We start from the raw sequence: 15,695 nt of genomic DNA, 5'->3' as shown, positions 1-15,695 counted from the left end.
AATGACGATGACGATGGAATGAGGAGTCACCTGGAAGGACTTTTCTGTTGCTGTCCAAGGACTTTATACTGCAAGGAGCTAGTTTTGCTCACTTCAGTTAATTCTTGCAGCATCAACTATCAGGCAACACCCAGCACTACATTATAGTGGAAGACAGGAGGACACTAATTTTTTTATAATTTTACATAAAACAAAGAAATTATTTCAGAAACTAAGTTCCCTTATGTTCACCCAGTATTATTTGTCAAATAAAAAAGAAATCCAAATAAAATAATGTCTGCCTGCATTTCGAAAAACCTTTAGCAAACCCCTTCTCCCAGTCCTCAACACTTCAAGAAGCAAGAGGGAAAATTAAATCACTTAAAAATAACAGAGTACCAAGAGAGACTGATATAAGTACAGAAACGTTAAGAACAGGAGGAGATGACATCACAGGAAGAATTCATACACTAAACAGAAATGAGTCCAATTAACTGGAATAAAGTTATTATGCATCTGTTGCATAAAATGGTAATAAAAGAGACCCCAACAACTCCAGAGGCCTATTTATTCTGTGAACTATTTGTAAGGATCTACCAAACGCTCTCTTAAATAGAGTTGAACAGCAAACAGTTGATCAGTGAATATCAAGCAGGATTATGGAAAAGGAGTGCATCTTAACGCAATATTAAGGATCTCTCTCTCTCTCTCTCTCTCTCTCTCTCTCTCTCTCTCTCTCTCTCTACAACAATAGAGAGAAATGTAAGAAACAACACAGTGAATTCGTGAAGACATTTTAGGAGAAGAAATAGAAGCTGTCAGACCGAGTTAACATGTTGAAGTGTGCACTTTAATCAGGCATACTGATGAAAGACTAATGTCTTCTGTATTTTAATACATTCTTTGAAGCACGATACCAACTGACGATTTTTCATATAAAAGAGTGCAAATCTCTTTAGTTCATTCTAAGAAACATTCTGATTCCCAGCAGATAACAGCTTGTGATTTAATTAATAGTTAATAAGTTTTGAAATTAAATTCCGGTCAGGTGAATTTCTAATAAGGAAAAACCTCATGTAAAAGAAAAATAATAATAAAATAAATAAAAAATACCAGAAATTAGTTAAAAAGAGAGGTTTACTGTATTGTGTGTTGGGGGAAAAAAAGAAGAAGAAGAAGAAGAAGAAGAAGAAGAAGAAGAATCATCCAAACACTATTTTCAACAAGAGATGACTTGTTAGAGATACATAAGGAAAGTACAGTGAAGATGAAATAATATGTATTAAGCCTGTAATGAATCATGTCTCTCATGATGGTCTCTCTAGGTACTTGGCACCTACTGTACAAAGATTAATTAATATCATGAACGTATTAAGACACAGGGAGTGTTCTAGAATGATTTTTACAAATTTGACCTCATGGGGGGGGGGGGGGGGGGGAGAGGCAAGGAGAGAGGAGATGGGGGGTGGGAGGGGGTAGGGAGGGACGAGAGGCAGGCAGCGGGGTTGGTGGAAGGTAGGAAGTGGCTTGAAGGAAGACAAATGGTTGGTTGGCTTGGAATGTGGGGAGGGAGGGGTGGCAGGTGCACAATGAAGATGGTGTGAATGGAAGGGGGTAATAGGATAGAGGTAGGGGAAATAGTATGGTGGAAGGTATCAGGGTAGCAGTATAATGTAAATTGAGACAGTGTTACAGGAGCAAAGCATGCATTGTAAGATAACTCTTGTCTGTGTAGTTCAAAAGAGCTGGTGATGGAGGGAAAGATTCAGATGGCCCGTTTTGTGAAGCAGCCACTTAAATTGAGCACATTGTGCTCAGCTGCATGTTGTACCACCGGGTTGTCAACCTTCTTCTTGGCCACAGTGGCAGTGGCCATTCATTCTTATGGACATGAAGTTGGTTGTCGTAACAGGGTGCATAAGCGGAAAAAAAATTCCTGGATTTCCCAATTAAAAATACACTTTCTTGTGGGTGAAAACACACTTCTTCCCTGTTAAGTGACAGTCCTTTGAATGGTTATGATTTTATACACGAGCATAGAATTTTCCGGCATTTTACAAAACGAAACTCAGGGAAAAAGACACATTTTGGAAATATCTTTGATGTGAAGCAACATGTACACTGCATATTTTCGTATTACGAAAGTATACATTGGAATTCCACTAAATACCGCATGTTACTTTCTGAATCATTGAAATCAAGATTGCGATGCGGTTTTGTAAGTTAGCCATAGCTCATGTCACGTGATCTCACCAGCTGATGAGAGCAGATATTCACAGCATAGGACTTGGGTGGTGCAGTCAGCCAACAGCAACATCACTTACGTAGCACGAACACACAGACAGGGAAAGTTAATAGTTAAAATTAATTTACATAGAGCTGCTACAAGAAAAGCAAAGCTTTCACATATAATATCGGTCTCTAAAGATAATAGGCTGCAAGAGAATCTAAGCTTTTGCATATAATGTTGAGCTTTTTTGTGCGTGTTTCACTTTAAGATATACCCACACAAATGTGACAGTAAATAAAACAGAAAGAAACTTCCACATGGGAAAAATATATTAAAAACAAAGATTCTCAAGACACACACACAGAGAATTTGAGCTTTCGCAACCGGCGGCTGCTTCGTCAGGAAAGGAGGGAAGGAAAAGGAAAGATGAAAGGATGTGGGTTTTAAGGGAGAGGATAAGGAGTCATTCCAATCCTGGGAGCAGAAAGACTTACCTTAGGGGGAAAAAGTATAGGTATACACCCACACCCACACCCCCCCCCCCCCCCCCACCCACACACACACACACACACACACACACACACACACACACACCCATCCATCCATACATACATACATACCTACACAGACACAAGCAGACATATTTAAAGGCAAAGAGTATGGGCAGAGGTGTAAGTCAAGGCGGAAATGTGGAGGCAAAGATGATGTTGAATGACAGGTGAGGTATTAGTGGCGGCAACTTGAAATTAGTGGAGGTTGAGGCCTGGTGGATAACGAGAAGAGAGGATATATTGAAGGGCAAGTTCCCATCTCTGGAGTTCGGATAGGTTGGTGTTGGTGGGAAGTATCCAGATAACTCTGACGGTGTAACACTGTGCCAAGATGTGCTGGCTGTGCACCAAAGCATGTTTAGCCACAGGGTGATCCTCATTACCAACAAACACTGTCTGCCTGTGTCCATTCATGCGAATGGACAGTTTGTTGCTGGTCATTCCCACATGGGAAGCGTCACAGTGTAGGCAGGTCAGTTGGTAAATCATGTGGGTGCTTTCACACGTGGCTCTGCCTTTGATCGTGTACACATTCCGGGTTACAGGATTGGAGTAGGTGGTGGTGGGAGGGTGCATAGGACAGGTTTTACACCGGGAGCGGTTGCAAGGGTAGGAGCCAGATGGTAGGGAAGGTGCTTTGGGGATTTCATAGGGATGAACCAAGAGGTTACGAAGGTTAGGTGGACAGCGTAAAGACACTCTTGGTGGAGTGGGGAGGATTTCATGAAGGATGGATCTCATTTTGGGGCAGGATTTTAGGAAGTCGTATCCCTGCTGGAGAGGCACATTCAGAGTCTGATCCAGTCCCGGGAAGTATCCTGTCACAAGTGGGGCACTTTTGGGGTACTTCTGTGAGAGGTTCTGGGTTTGAGGGGATGAGGAAGTGGCTCTGGTTATCTGCTTCTGTACCAGGTCGGGAGGGTAGTTGCGGGATGCAAAAGCTGTTTTCAGGTTGTTGGTGTAATGGTCCAGGGATTCAGGACTGGAGCAGATTCGTTTGCCACGAGGGCCTAGGCTGTAGGGAAGGGACCGTTTGATATGGAATGGGTGGCAGCTGTCATAATGGAGGTACTGTTGCTTGTTGGTGGGTTTGATGTGGACGGATGTGTGAAGCTGGCCACTGGACAGATGGAGGTCAACGTCAAGGAAAGTGGCATGGGATTTGGAGTAGGACCAGGTGAATCTGATGGAACCAAAGGAGTTGAGGTTGGAAAGGAAATTCTGGAGTTCTTCTTCACTGTGAGTCCAGATCGTGAAGATGTCATCAATAAATCTGTACCAAACTTTGGGTTGGCAGGCTTGGGTAACCAAGAACGCTTCCTCTAAGCGACCCATAAATAGGTTGGCATACGAGGGGGCCATCCTGGTACCCATGGCTGTTCACTGTAATTGTTGGTATGTCTGGCCTTCAAAAGTGAAGAAGTTGTGGGTCAGAATGAAGCTGGCTAAGGTGACGAGGAAAGAGGTTTAGAGGTTTTGGGTAGGGTGGCAGGTGATCGGCGTGAAAGGAAGTGCTCCATTGCAGCGAGGCCCTGGACGTGCGGGATATTTGTGTATAGGGGAGTGGCATCAATGGTTACAAGGATGGTTTCCGGGGGTAACAGACTGGTTAAGGATTCCAGGCGTTCCAGAAAGTGGTTGGTGTCTTTGTTGAAGGATGGGAGACTGCATGTAATGGGTTGAAGGTGTTGATCTACGTAGGCAGAGATACGTTCTGTGGGGGCTTGGTAACCAGCTACAATGGGGCGGCCAGGATGTTTGGGTTTGTGAATTTTAGGAAGTAGGTAGAAGGTAGGAGTGCGAGGTGTCGGTGGGGTCAGGAGTTTGATGGAGTCAGGTGAAAGGTTTTGTAGGGGGCCTAAGGTTCTGAGGATTCCTTGAAGCTCCGCCTGGACATCAGGAATGGGATTACCTTGGCAAACTTTGCATGTAGAGTTGTCTGAAAGCTGACGCAGTCCCTCAGCCACATACTCCCGACGATCAAGTACCACGGTCCTGGAACCCTTGTCAGCCAGAAGGATGATGATGGATCGGTCAGCTTTCAGATCACGGATAGCCTGGGCTTCGGCTGTGGTGATGTTGGGAGTAGGTTTAAGGTTTTTCAAGAAAGATTGAGAGGCAAGGCTGGAAGTGAGAAATTCCTGGAAGGTTTGGAGAATGTGATTTTGAGGAAGAGGAGGTGGGTCCCACTGTGATGGAGGACGGAACTGTTCCAGGCAGGGTGTGTGGTGGAGGGCACTTCACGTACCACTGTCATTACCTCCGTTTCCTGATACAGTCGCTCATGGTTTGCGGGAAGAACAACTGCCGGAAAGCCTCTGCGCGCTCGAATCTATCTAATTTTACATTCGTGATCTCCTCGGGAGGTGTAAGTAGGGAGAAGCAATATATTTGATACCTCATCCAGAAACGCACCCTCTCGAAACCTGGACAGCAAGCTACACCATGATGCAGAGCGCCTCTCTTGCAGAGTCTGCCACTTGAGTTTGCTAAAATTCTCCGTAACGCTATCACGCTTACCAAATAACCCTGTGACCAAACGCTTGTGCAGCTACCATGACGTAGGAAGCCCGTATGTACATACGTGTAAAACATGAAAAGATCATACGTTATGTCAAAAGAAACAAGACATCAGAGGGTACTCCAAGAGCATCGGAATTTTGTGAACCATACTAAAATGTGCACATTTAAAGTGCATACTTAAAACACACATTCGTATGTCCAGAGTCCCTATGAAGTAGACCTTGACCTGATATTAAGCTTTTCAGTGTCGTTTTCGGGATGTAAATTTTCTTGGAGCACCAGTACAGTATTCTATCATGTTTGGTTCTTTATTATGGCATAATGCCATACGTGCTAGAAGATGAAAACGTGTTGAAATGCAGCGAATACTTTAAACTGGCCAGTACTGTAAAAATAAACATTTCGTTTCAAATACATTGACAGCCTCTGCGGAAATGGTTAATAAAAGTCAAATTTCTTTAACAAACAGACAAAAATAACTTCATTGATCTGCAAGGCGATTAATGATAGTCAGAAAGGTGGAAATAAAATAAAATCTGAAACTAATAACATATCTTACACTTTCGTAATTATGTGAATGTATTTTAATTCACTTGACAGTTCCCGGCCACAGATATCCATTTTGTTTTCATTTGACGAGAGTGTAAACGAAGGGGAAACAGCAAAATCACTGAATGTAAATATGGGTCACGTGGAGACTACCCACTGTAACTCAGACTGCTCTGCCCATTAACCCCAGGTCTGATATTTGCTAACCGAGTCAATAATAAAAAAATAAAATTTTCAAAAATGTGTTCATCTTGTAGCCCAAATCTTTCTGAAAAATCTGAAACATAAAAATATGTGTTTGAGGAAATGTAAGACATGTTATTTGGACTTAAGTGTGCCAAAGTGCAGTGACACACCTCTTCATACAGCATTCTTCTATCGCACATCACTGTATTTTGCTGTCTGGAATTGAAACATGTATATTTTGTAATGGATGCCATCAACTATATTCAGGACAGTAGTACCTCTCCGCTCCCAGTCAGCCGCTTGACAGCCTGCCACTCTTTCCAAAAAAAATCTTGCAATTAATAGGGGATGGGATTATTTGTAACTGGGAGAACATAACTCTTCAGAAAATTTGCTCTCTTTATTGCCTATTAGCCGTTTTGTGTGACATAAAATTAAATGTAGGATACATACAACCAATAAAGACAAGAGGCAAGGAAAAAAGTACACATTTCTTCAATCCTTAGCTCCTAGCATTTTTTTCTCTCTAAACTTGCTACAGCTTTAAATGGCGTGCTTTCCTTTCTGCGAAAAAATCTATTACCTCATCAAAGTTCGTCAAACGTTTTGTTACATGAAAAATCAAATTGTCGTTATCTAACACTGAAAAAGCTGTTACTAAAAATAATACCCAAGACTGGTGTGGTTTCTCGACCTGATTACGTCTATTTTGTCACTGTCTGCTAGATAAAACAAATAGGCCTTTCTAATATTGCAGCAATTTTGTAACACACACACACACACACACACACACACACACACACACACACACACACACACCAAGTAAATGAGACTGTTTTGGCACACATGATCATTTTTATAACACGACTGAATACAATTCACAAAGTACCAATATCAAATGCCTATTAAGCCTACTACAAGCAAAAAGCTTTATGTTAGGAAATAGGTTTCACATTTCATTCATATGCACCAGTTTCTCAAGCATGAAATCTAAAGTAGTATTACGAAATTTTTATATTAATTTGGAATAGTCTTGTTCTTCCGTAACTTGTGTGATGTGTTCGTTTCTTCCCTTCCTCGTTCTAACAAACAGCCTTGTCATCAATTCTGTAACTATTCCTGCCATTGTCAAAATTTGTTCGCCATGTAACTCCACTTCTAAGTAGCGGGAAACGGAGAAGGTACTGCTCATATGCAGGTCAACTGCACATGCGCATCAGCCCGCTGGCAACTGGTCAAACGAACTTAAGGTGAACACTTGTGACGTCATGCTCATAGCGCGCAGTTTATTGTTATGAAGAATTACAGTCTTCTGTTGTTGTAAATTGCACATTTCCTTTGCCACTAAAGTTTTATTTTTTTCTCTTGCTTATATTTTATTGCTGCAGTATCACTCTCCAGTAGCAGGATATAGTAACTCCAATGTCAAAGCTTATTGCCGATTAACTTCACTAACTCTGCCAGAATCACAAGTTTAGTTATCCCACGATTATTTTCCAGTTAGGCATTGTTACATGTTCGTACAACGCGTTTTCTGCGCTACTTCCAGAATAGACCTTAAAGTGGCTGCTAGTCGGAGACTAGAACTGGCCCTTGCTAGTATAGCGATCTGGCCGAAAATTTTGTCAAAATTTCATTTTCTTGGATACACCAAGAAGATAATACGTAATCTTTCTTACCTGTTATTTCTGTTAGTCATTTATTCGCACTCTGGTAGTCTGAATCTATGGATTTCGCTGGTTATCTTAACAACGCTCATCATTCGCAAACACAATCAGACAGTGGTTGACTTTCTTTCGTTCAGCTATACTCTGCTCAGCTCATATAGTCCCTTTTGTCTGCAGGATGTGACGAGGATTCCACTGACAGAGACATCACGTACACTATGCACGCATGCACAAACCAACTTACGATTCATTCAGAAATCCATCTAGAATGTGTTCAGCAATGTTCAAAAACCGACAGGGACACGTTTCAGTCATACGAATAATCGATAGACCAACGTGCACTGGATGCTAGGCGCTTTGTGAAACAAGGTTTTTTCCTCAAGAATATGAATTTGCCACTTGGGACCTATGGAATGCTACATTAGCTTATTTGTTTGAGTTGTAAATATCTGTCATGTAGTGTTGATTTTAGATATATTCTACATCCTGGAGGACCACCTCACTACGGATCAATTGGAATGGAAGTAAATCTAATCTAATCTCATACAGAGTGTCATCGATTAAAGTAGAAGTAACTTCTTGTGTTCCCTAGGCAAGTGTGTTGAGACCTTGTTGTTGACGATATTGCGACCTGGCAGACAATATGAGTAGAAACCTCAAGACACTTTGTAGATGATGCAGTTATCTGTAATGTAGTACTATATGAGAAAATCTGCGCAAGTATCCCTTCGAATGCGGATAAAGTTTCGAAGTTATGTAATGACTGGCAACTTCTTTAAATATACAGAAATGTAAAACTGCGTACAAAACAGAAATAATAATAAAAAAAAAGGTACTTAATGACTACAATACCAATTATTTAACTGGAACCAGTTGTCTCTCAAATATCTTGATGTAACAGTTTGCACAGATATGAAATGGAGTACCTGCCCAAACAGACATGCCACTGGGAAAGTGCAGTTAGGTCTGCTTACAAATCACTTGTGTATATTGTCTTAGAGAACCATTCGTGTGTGTGGAACCCAAATCAAACAGGAGTAAGAGGGGACACTGAACTTTTACAAAGGTCAAAAGGTTTCTTTCATTATAAGAGTGTGTGTGGCCACTTTGAAAAGCCTGCATTAGCAGACACTTTAAGATAGATGTCAATTATCTTGCAAAATCCTACTTAAAAAGTTTTGAGGAGGAATATTAAGTGAAGAATCTACAGATATTCTTCATACCCCTAAGCACTGCTCCCACAGGGAGTGTGGAAAAAAAGATTAGCCAAGTATGGTGTTCCTTCCTACATACCTTACGACTGGAACAAAAAGATATCCTAGTATGTGGTATCGTGTTAAATACTCTCTGCCATGCACTTCACAGGGTTTTATGTAGCTGTAGAACCATTACTTTTAAACACAGAAAAAAATATTGATAGCATATTTGGAATTAAGAGGCACACAATACTGTGTGCACAAGTTTCAAAGTGAGGGGTCCAATAATCCAACATATAGTTTTGGTCTCCGAGAACTTTAGCAGGTTAATGTTTTCACAACGACAAAGAGATGCAAACTACAGTTGCATACCTGTGCCAATTCCAAGTTATGGACTTCTGAGACCTTCATATACAAGTTGATCCCAATGTATGACAAATGACTCAGTTCCAGCAGTGAGTTTGTTGAGGTAGTAGAGTGGCTGCTGTATCTGATCCGATGAATATTTTTAGGCAATTCTCGTCATTTTGTTAACAGTCCTAAGAAACCTTACTGTCTCAACAATTCTCGTAGCAAAAATTAAGGTCCCACATTTATACTCACTTTTTTGACCAGAGAAGGTTCATGCCCGTTTGCTGAGCCAGAGCTTCAACAATCTGCTGTTTGACGGCTTCATCTGCCATCGCTATAGGTGATACTGCAGTAGCAATGGCAGCAGAGGGTGGCGTGGCAGCAACAAGCTGAGATGGGCCAGCTGGAGATGTAATTGGTGTCTCAACAGGTTTCGGAGGCTGGAATGCAACCTACAAAAAACAACTAATGTTGCAGTTCTGTACAAACTAGAGTTGAGTAAGAGTTCAACAGGTCACATACACAATAAACAACATGAGACAGAAAGTGCACATTGTATAAAATGTTGCATAGATATGAAGGTCATTTATAGGTTTGTAAACTACTTATTTCTATCCAATAATTCCCTTTCAGCAGGGAACAAGGATATCAGGAAGAAAAGTTTTAATCTGTATTAAAACACTCTGTCAGATTTCATTTACATGGATGAAGTGTTCAACAGTTTAATAGCTGTATTTTAACTCTTTCTGTGCCAAAGTTAGATTCATTACAGGATCAAAAAATGGATAATAGAGCACAAAGTAAAGACAATAATGTGTGACAATAAAGTAATGAGACTGATTTTCTTTGCAAGATGTGGCAACCCTGCAGGCTTGCGTAGGCACAATATCTTTAACCTTGGTCTACAAACTGCTTCTAGTCCAAGCGGCACATCGCTCCAACTGCTCAGTCGTGAGTTGTACGGTAATAAGTTAACAGGTGTTTGTGTCTCTCGTCAAGGAAATGAAACCACATAATATTGCTCAATGATATGCCATTTCTTTTTGCGTTAAAATGGGTGAAGGCGTAAGCTTCAGAAGGCTTTTGGAGAGGAGGTTATGTCAAGAGCTCAAAGGGATCACTCAGACAAAAAAACAACCCTCGCTTGTTGAAGTCAAAAGTTGAATGCATGCTTGTGTGCTTCTTTGATCCCAAGGGAATTGTTCACAAAGAGTGGGTGCCTCCTGGACAAATAGTTAACCAACATTAATAGAAAGAAATTTTAGAAAGACTTCATAAAAGAGTTCTTCGTGTCCGTGCTAACATTGCTGATAAGCGGATTCTGCATCACGATAATGCGCCATCCCGTACTGCTCTGTCGGTACAGCAATTTTTAACCTCAAAACAAATTTCAGTACTACCACCGCCACCTTATTCATCACATATCACTCCGTGCAACCTTTTTCTAATTACAAGAATCAGAACGGTGATCAAGGGACACCATTTTCAAACACTGCATGATGTCCAAAAAGCCGTGACGAGGGTCTTGGAGGATATTACAGAAAATGAGTTCCAGAAATGTTACCATCAATGGCAGAAGCACTGGAAAAAGTGTGTGCAATCAGAAGGGAACTACTCTGAAGGAGACAACACTAAACTTGACTAAAATGTTAAGCAACATTTTTTTTTTCTCATCAGTCTCATTACTTTATTGTCACATCTCGTATATTGGAGACGCTGAGTCACAGATAGGAACAACAAGAAGACAGTCAGACAAGCAAGCTTTTGCTCAAAAGGCCTCCTCCGGAATTAGACAAAACACACACACACACACACACACACACACACACACACACACACGCACGCACGCACGCACACGCGCAAACACACGCGCAAACACACGCGCAAACACACGCGCAACCACTGTCTGGCTCCCAAGGCCGGACTGAGAATAACAATGCATGATGGGAGAAGCAATCTGGGTGGTGGAGGGGGTAAGGAGGTAGCTACGACAGGCAGAACAGATAGCAGGGTAGGGGTGAAGGGCAGTAAAATGCTGCTTTTGGGAGAATACAAGGTGGAGAGAGGGTAGGGCAGCTAGGTGCAGTAGGGAAGTTACACAGAAGGCTGGGGAAATTGCGGGTGGTTGGGTTTATGGATTTTAGGAAGCAGGTAGAAGGGGGTGAGGAGGGAGATGGACTCCAGGGAGAGGTTCTGGGATGAGCTTAAGAATCTGAGGAGACATTGCTGATCCTCTTGGTTTTCTGGAATGACATCACTGTTGCAGTGTTTGTAGGTGGGATGAATCTGACAACTGGTAGATACTTCTGCAGGTAAGTGTTGCAGTTGCTTCTTTCTCTAAGCTGGTTGCAGGTTGTGATCTGAACAGCTTAGAGAAAAAAGAGATGACAATTTCGGCAGGACATGACCATCATTTTGCAGGACAATGCTTGGATGTGTACAATGCAAGTTGTGATCGATTTGTTCAATCGACTGGCCTGGGAAGTGCTGTACCAACCACCGCAATGCCCAGACTTAATTCTTTGACATCCACTTGAATTCTAATCTGAAGGAAGCACTTAGTGACATTAACTCTGAAACTTGTACTCAAAATACACACTGTTGGCGAATGAAGGCAATAAAATTTTGAACATGTATATCTTTTAATGGGCAGCTGCCACTATTAAAAGTGACTGTCTAATGATGCTTGTAACAAGAACTACAGGAATTGAACATTTAATATGATGGTTGGCGATTTTTAATGTGAGTGTGTCTTGTTGTGTCATTCACATTGGAGTAACAACAAAACAGCTGTTACATAAGTAGGGCCTATTCCCAATGGTGTCACAATGTACGGTGTAGCTGCACTGCGCTTTACAACCAGTCTCTGAGCAGTATTTTGTTTACAGTAAGACTGACCTTACAATCGACAAAGAGTAACAAGAAAGGTAACATGGCTGTAAACATTTCATTGCTGCTTAAGTATAGTTTGAAAGCCAGACAATTTTCCATCTTTACTATAGTTTAATTAAAATAACTTTGTGATTGATGTTTCCAACAGTCTAGGGTAGTGTTAGGGCCCACCCACCAGCTAATTGTAGTTCTTGTTTGAGAGCCACAAGCTCCTTATCTGTTTTACACGTACATACAGAACCTGGTCAATGTGGCCGGATGTACACTGGAAACATTGCTTCCAACACAGTAGTCACAAAAGTATTTTACTTCAGTCAGTGCGTCCTCATTTGGTGAGTAGCAAGCTATCCTCATATGGAAACTACATTCAACCTGGACTTTCTATCACGACATTTTTTTTTTTTATATTTTGGAGACTTTTGGTTCCTTGTGTGATGTCTATAAAAGATGCAGAGAAGAACTTACCTTCAGCTGGTCTGCTGTGGGATTTGTGATAAGAAGCTCATCATTGGTGATGCACATGCCAACTCCATGAGGTACTATGACCATTACGCGGCTAAATGACCGAATGGGGAGTGGTTTTGAACCACCTGGCTCCCGGAACATACCACTGATGGCCACGACCATTAGCTGTGGCTAAAAACGAACGACAAGATGTTAACATTCAATAATAAATATGTCAATAATTGATCTGCAAATGAAAAGACACACAGAAGAAAAACGTAAAAACTGCAACATAGCAAAACACTTCTGAGGAAGGTACCACTGAAAGTATTGTAAGAGTGACATCTAAATTAGTTTCCACAATGGTACCACACAAGTGCCTACCCACGAGCATAGTTTGTGTTACGATTTCAATCAGCAAGGTAGGAGAGTATATTCCCAGACATCCAGTGAACAATTTTAAGTTCAAACAGAGTACATCACATCATTAACACATGGACTGCTAGTAGGTTTTAAACTTTGCTTAGAAACACAAGAAGAGGTACAGCTACATCCTGGTTTGACTGCCACAACAGGGAACAAGAAAATTACAAATTTGTGGTCCTCTGAAGCAAGAACCCCCAAACTGACATCTACTTCAATAAACAGGCAGGACTGATACTGTTTACATCATATACAAATGATTTAGTGGAGATAAAACAGCCTTGTATTGACAGGGACGCCACAAGTTCGGTGGGGAGGGAGGGTGCGGGGGGTGGGGAAGGTTAGGGTCGTGAAGGTGCAAGGGGCCGGGAGAGGGTGGAGCATGGGAACAGGGAAAGAGGGAGCGACCGGGGGCGGATTGGAGAGATCGGGGGGGGGTGGAGAGATCGGGGGGGGGGGGGGATTCGAGAGATCGGAGGCGGGTCCAGAGATCGGGGGGGGGGTGCAGAGATCGGGGGGATTCGAGAGATCGGGGGGGGGGGGTGCAGAGATCGGGGGCGGGTGCAGAGATCGGGGGCGGGTGCAGAGATCTGGGGGGGTGCAGAGATCTGGGGGGGGTGCAGAGAATGGGGGGGGGGGGTGCAGAGAATGGGGGGGGGGGGTGCAGAGATAGGGGGGGGTGCAGAGATAGGGGGGGTGCAGAGATAGGGGGGGTGCAGAGATAGGGGGGGTGCAGAGATAGGGGGGGTGCAGAGATAGGGGGGGTGCAGAGATAGGGGGGGTGCAGAGATAGGGGGGGTGCAGAGATAGGGGGGGTGCAGAGATAGGGGGGGTGCAGAGATAGGGGGGGTGCAGAGATAGGGGGGGTGCAGAGATAGGGGGGGTGCAGAGATAGGGGGGGTGCAGAGATAGGGGGGGTGCAGAGATAGGGGGGGTGCAGAGATAGGGGGGGTGCAGAGATAGGGGGGGTGCAGAGATAGGGGGGGTGCAGAGATAGGGGGGGTGCAGAGATAGGGGGGGTGCAGAGATAGGGGGGGTGCAGAGATAGGGGGGGTGCAGAGATAGGGGGGGGGTGCAGAGATAGGGGGGGTGCAGAGATAGGGGGGGGGTGCAGAGATGGGGGGGGGTGCAGAGATGGGGGGGGGTGCAGAGATGGGGGGGGGTGCAGATATCGGGGGGGGTGCAGAGATCGGGGGGGGGTGCAGAGATCGGGGGGGGGGTGCAGAGATCGGGGGTGTGTGCAGAGATCGGGGGTGTGTGCAGAGATCGGGGGTGTGTGCAGAGATCGGGGGTGTGTGCAGAGATCGGGGGGGTTGCGGAGAACGGGGGGGGTTGCGGAGAACGGGGGGGGTTGCGGAGAACGGGGGGGTGCAGAGATCGGGGGGTTGCAGAGATCGGGGGGTTGCAGAGATCGGGGGGGTGCAGAGATCGGGGGGGTGCAGAGGTCGGGGGGGGGGGTGCAGAGGTCGGGGGGGGGGTGCAGAGGTCGGGGGGGGGGTGCAGAGGTCGGGGGGGGGGTGCTGAGGTCGGGGCGTGCAGAGGTCGGGGGGGGGGTGCAGAGGTCGGGGGGGTGCAGAGGTCGGGGGGGGGGTGCTGAGGTCGGGGCGTGCAGAGGTCGGGGGGGGGGGGTGCAGAGGTCGGGGGGGTGCAGAGGTCGGGGGGGGGTGCAGAGGTCGGGGGGGGGTGCAGAGGTCGGGGGGGGGGGTGCAGAGGTCGGGTGGGGGTGCAGAGGTCGGGGGGGGTGCAGAGGTCGGGGGGGGGGTGCAGTGGTCGGGGCGTGGGGTGCAGAGGTCGGGGGGGGGGTGCAGAGGTCGGGGGGGGGGGTGCAGAGGTCGTGGGGGGGGTGCAGAGGTCGGGGGGGTGCAGAGGTCGGGGGGGTGCAGAGGTCGGGGGGGTGCAGAGGTCGGGGGGGTGCAGAGGTCGGGGGGGGGGGTGCAGAGGTCGGGGGGGGGGGGGGTGCAGATGTCGGGGGGGGTGCAGAGGTCGGGGGGGGGTGCAGAGGTCGGGGGGGGGGGTGCAGAGGTCGGGGGGGGGGTGCAGAGGTCGGGGGGGGTGCAGAGGTCGGGGGGGGGTGCAGAGGTCGGGGGGGGGGTGCAGAGGTCGGGGGGGGTGCAGAGGTCGGGGGGGGTGCAGAGGTCGGGGGGGGTGCAGAGGTCGGGGGGGTGCAGAGGTCGGGGGGGTGCAGAGGTCGGGGGGGGGGGGGTATAGAGGTCGGGGGGGGGTGTAGAGGTCGGGGGGTGTAGAGGTCGGGGTGGTGTAGAGGTCGGGGGGGTGTAGAGGTCGGGGGGGTGTAGAGGTCGGGGGGGTGTAGAGGTCGGGGGGGGGTATAGAGGTCGGGGGGGGTGTATAGAGGTCGGGGGGGTATAGAGGTCGGGGGGGGGTGCAGAGGTCGGGGGGGTGCAGAGGTCGGGGGGGTGCAGAGGTCGGGGGGGTGCAGAGGTCGGGGGGGTGCAGAGGTCGGGGGGGTGCAGAGGTCGGGGGGGTGCAGAGGTCGGGGGGGTGCAGAGGTCGGGGGGGTGCAGAGGTCGGGGGGGTGCAGAGGTCGGGGGGGTGCAGAGGTCGGGGGGGGGTGTAGAGGTCGGGGGGTGTAGAGATCGGGGGGGTGTAGAGATCAGGGGGGGAGATCGGGGGGGGGGGGAGATCCGGGGGGGTGTGTAGAGATGGGGGGGGGGGGTAAGTGATTTTTCCAACCAGCTCGTGATTT

The 15,695-nt window shown here is 46.0% G+C and overlaps 1 protein-coding gene across 1 annotated transcript in view; it reads right to left on the bottom strand.

Moving 5' to 3' along the window:
* The window catches only part of LOC126291585 (nuclear RNA export factor 1-like), a 107,460-nt gene that overhangs the window by 8,116 nt on the left and 83,649 nt on the right, over positions 1-15,695 (bottom strand). Inside the window, exons 12-13 of the mRNA XM_049985119.1 lie at positions 12,590-12,760; positions 9,485-9,684 (exon numbers count right to left, since the gene is read on the bottom strand). Of these exons, the coding sequence (XP_049841076.1) occupies positions 9,485-9,684; positions 12,590-12,760 (371 nt within the window). The remainder of the gene's footprint in view (positions 1-9,484; positions 9,685-12,589; positions 12,761-15,695) is intronic.

Source organism: Schistocerca gregaria, chromosome 9, assembly GCF_023897955.1.
Source record: "Schistocerca gregaria isolate iqSchGreg1 chromosome 9, iqSchGreg1.2, whole genome shotgun sequence".
Lineage (NCBI taxonomy): Eukaryota > Metazoa > Arthropoda > Insecta > Orthoptera > Acrididae > Schistocerca > Schistocerca gregaria.
This window is presented reverse-complemented; position numbering and strand designations above follow the sequence as displayed.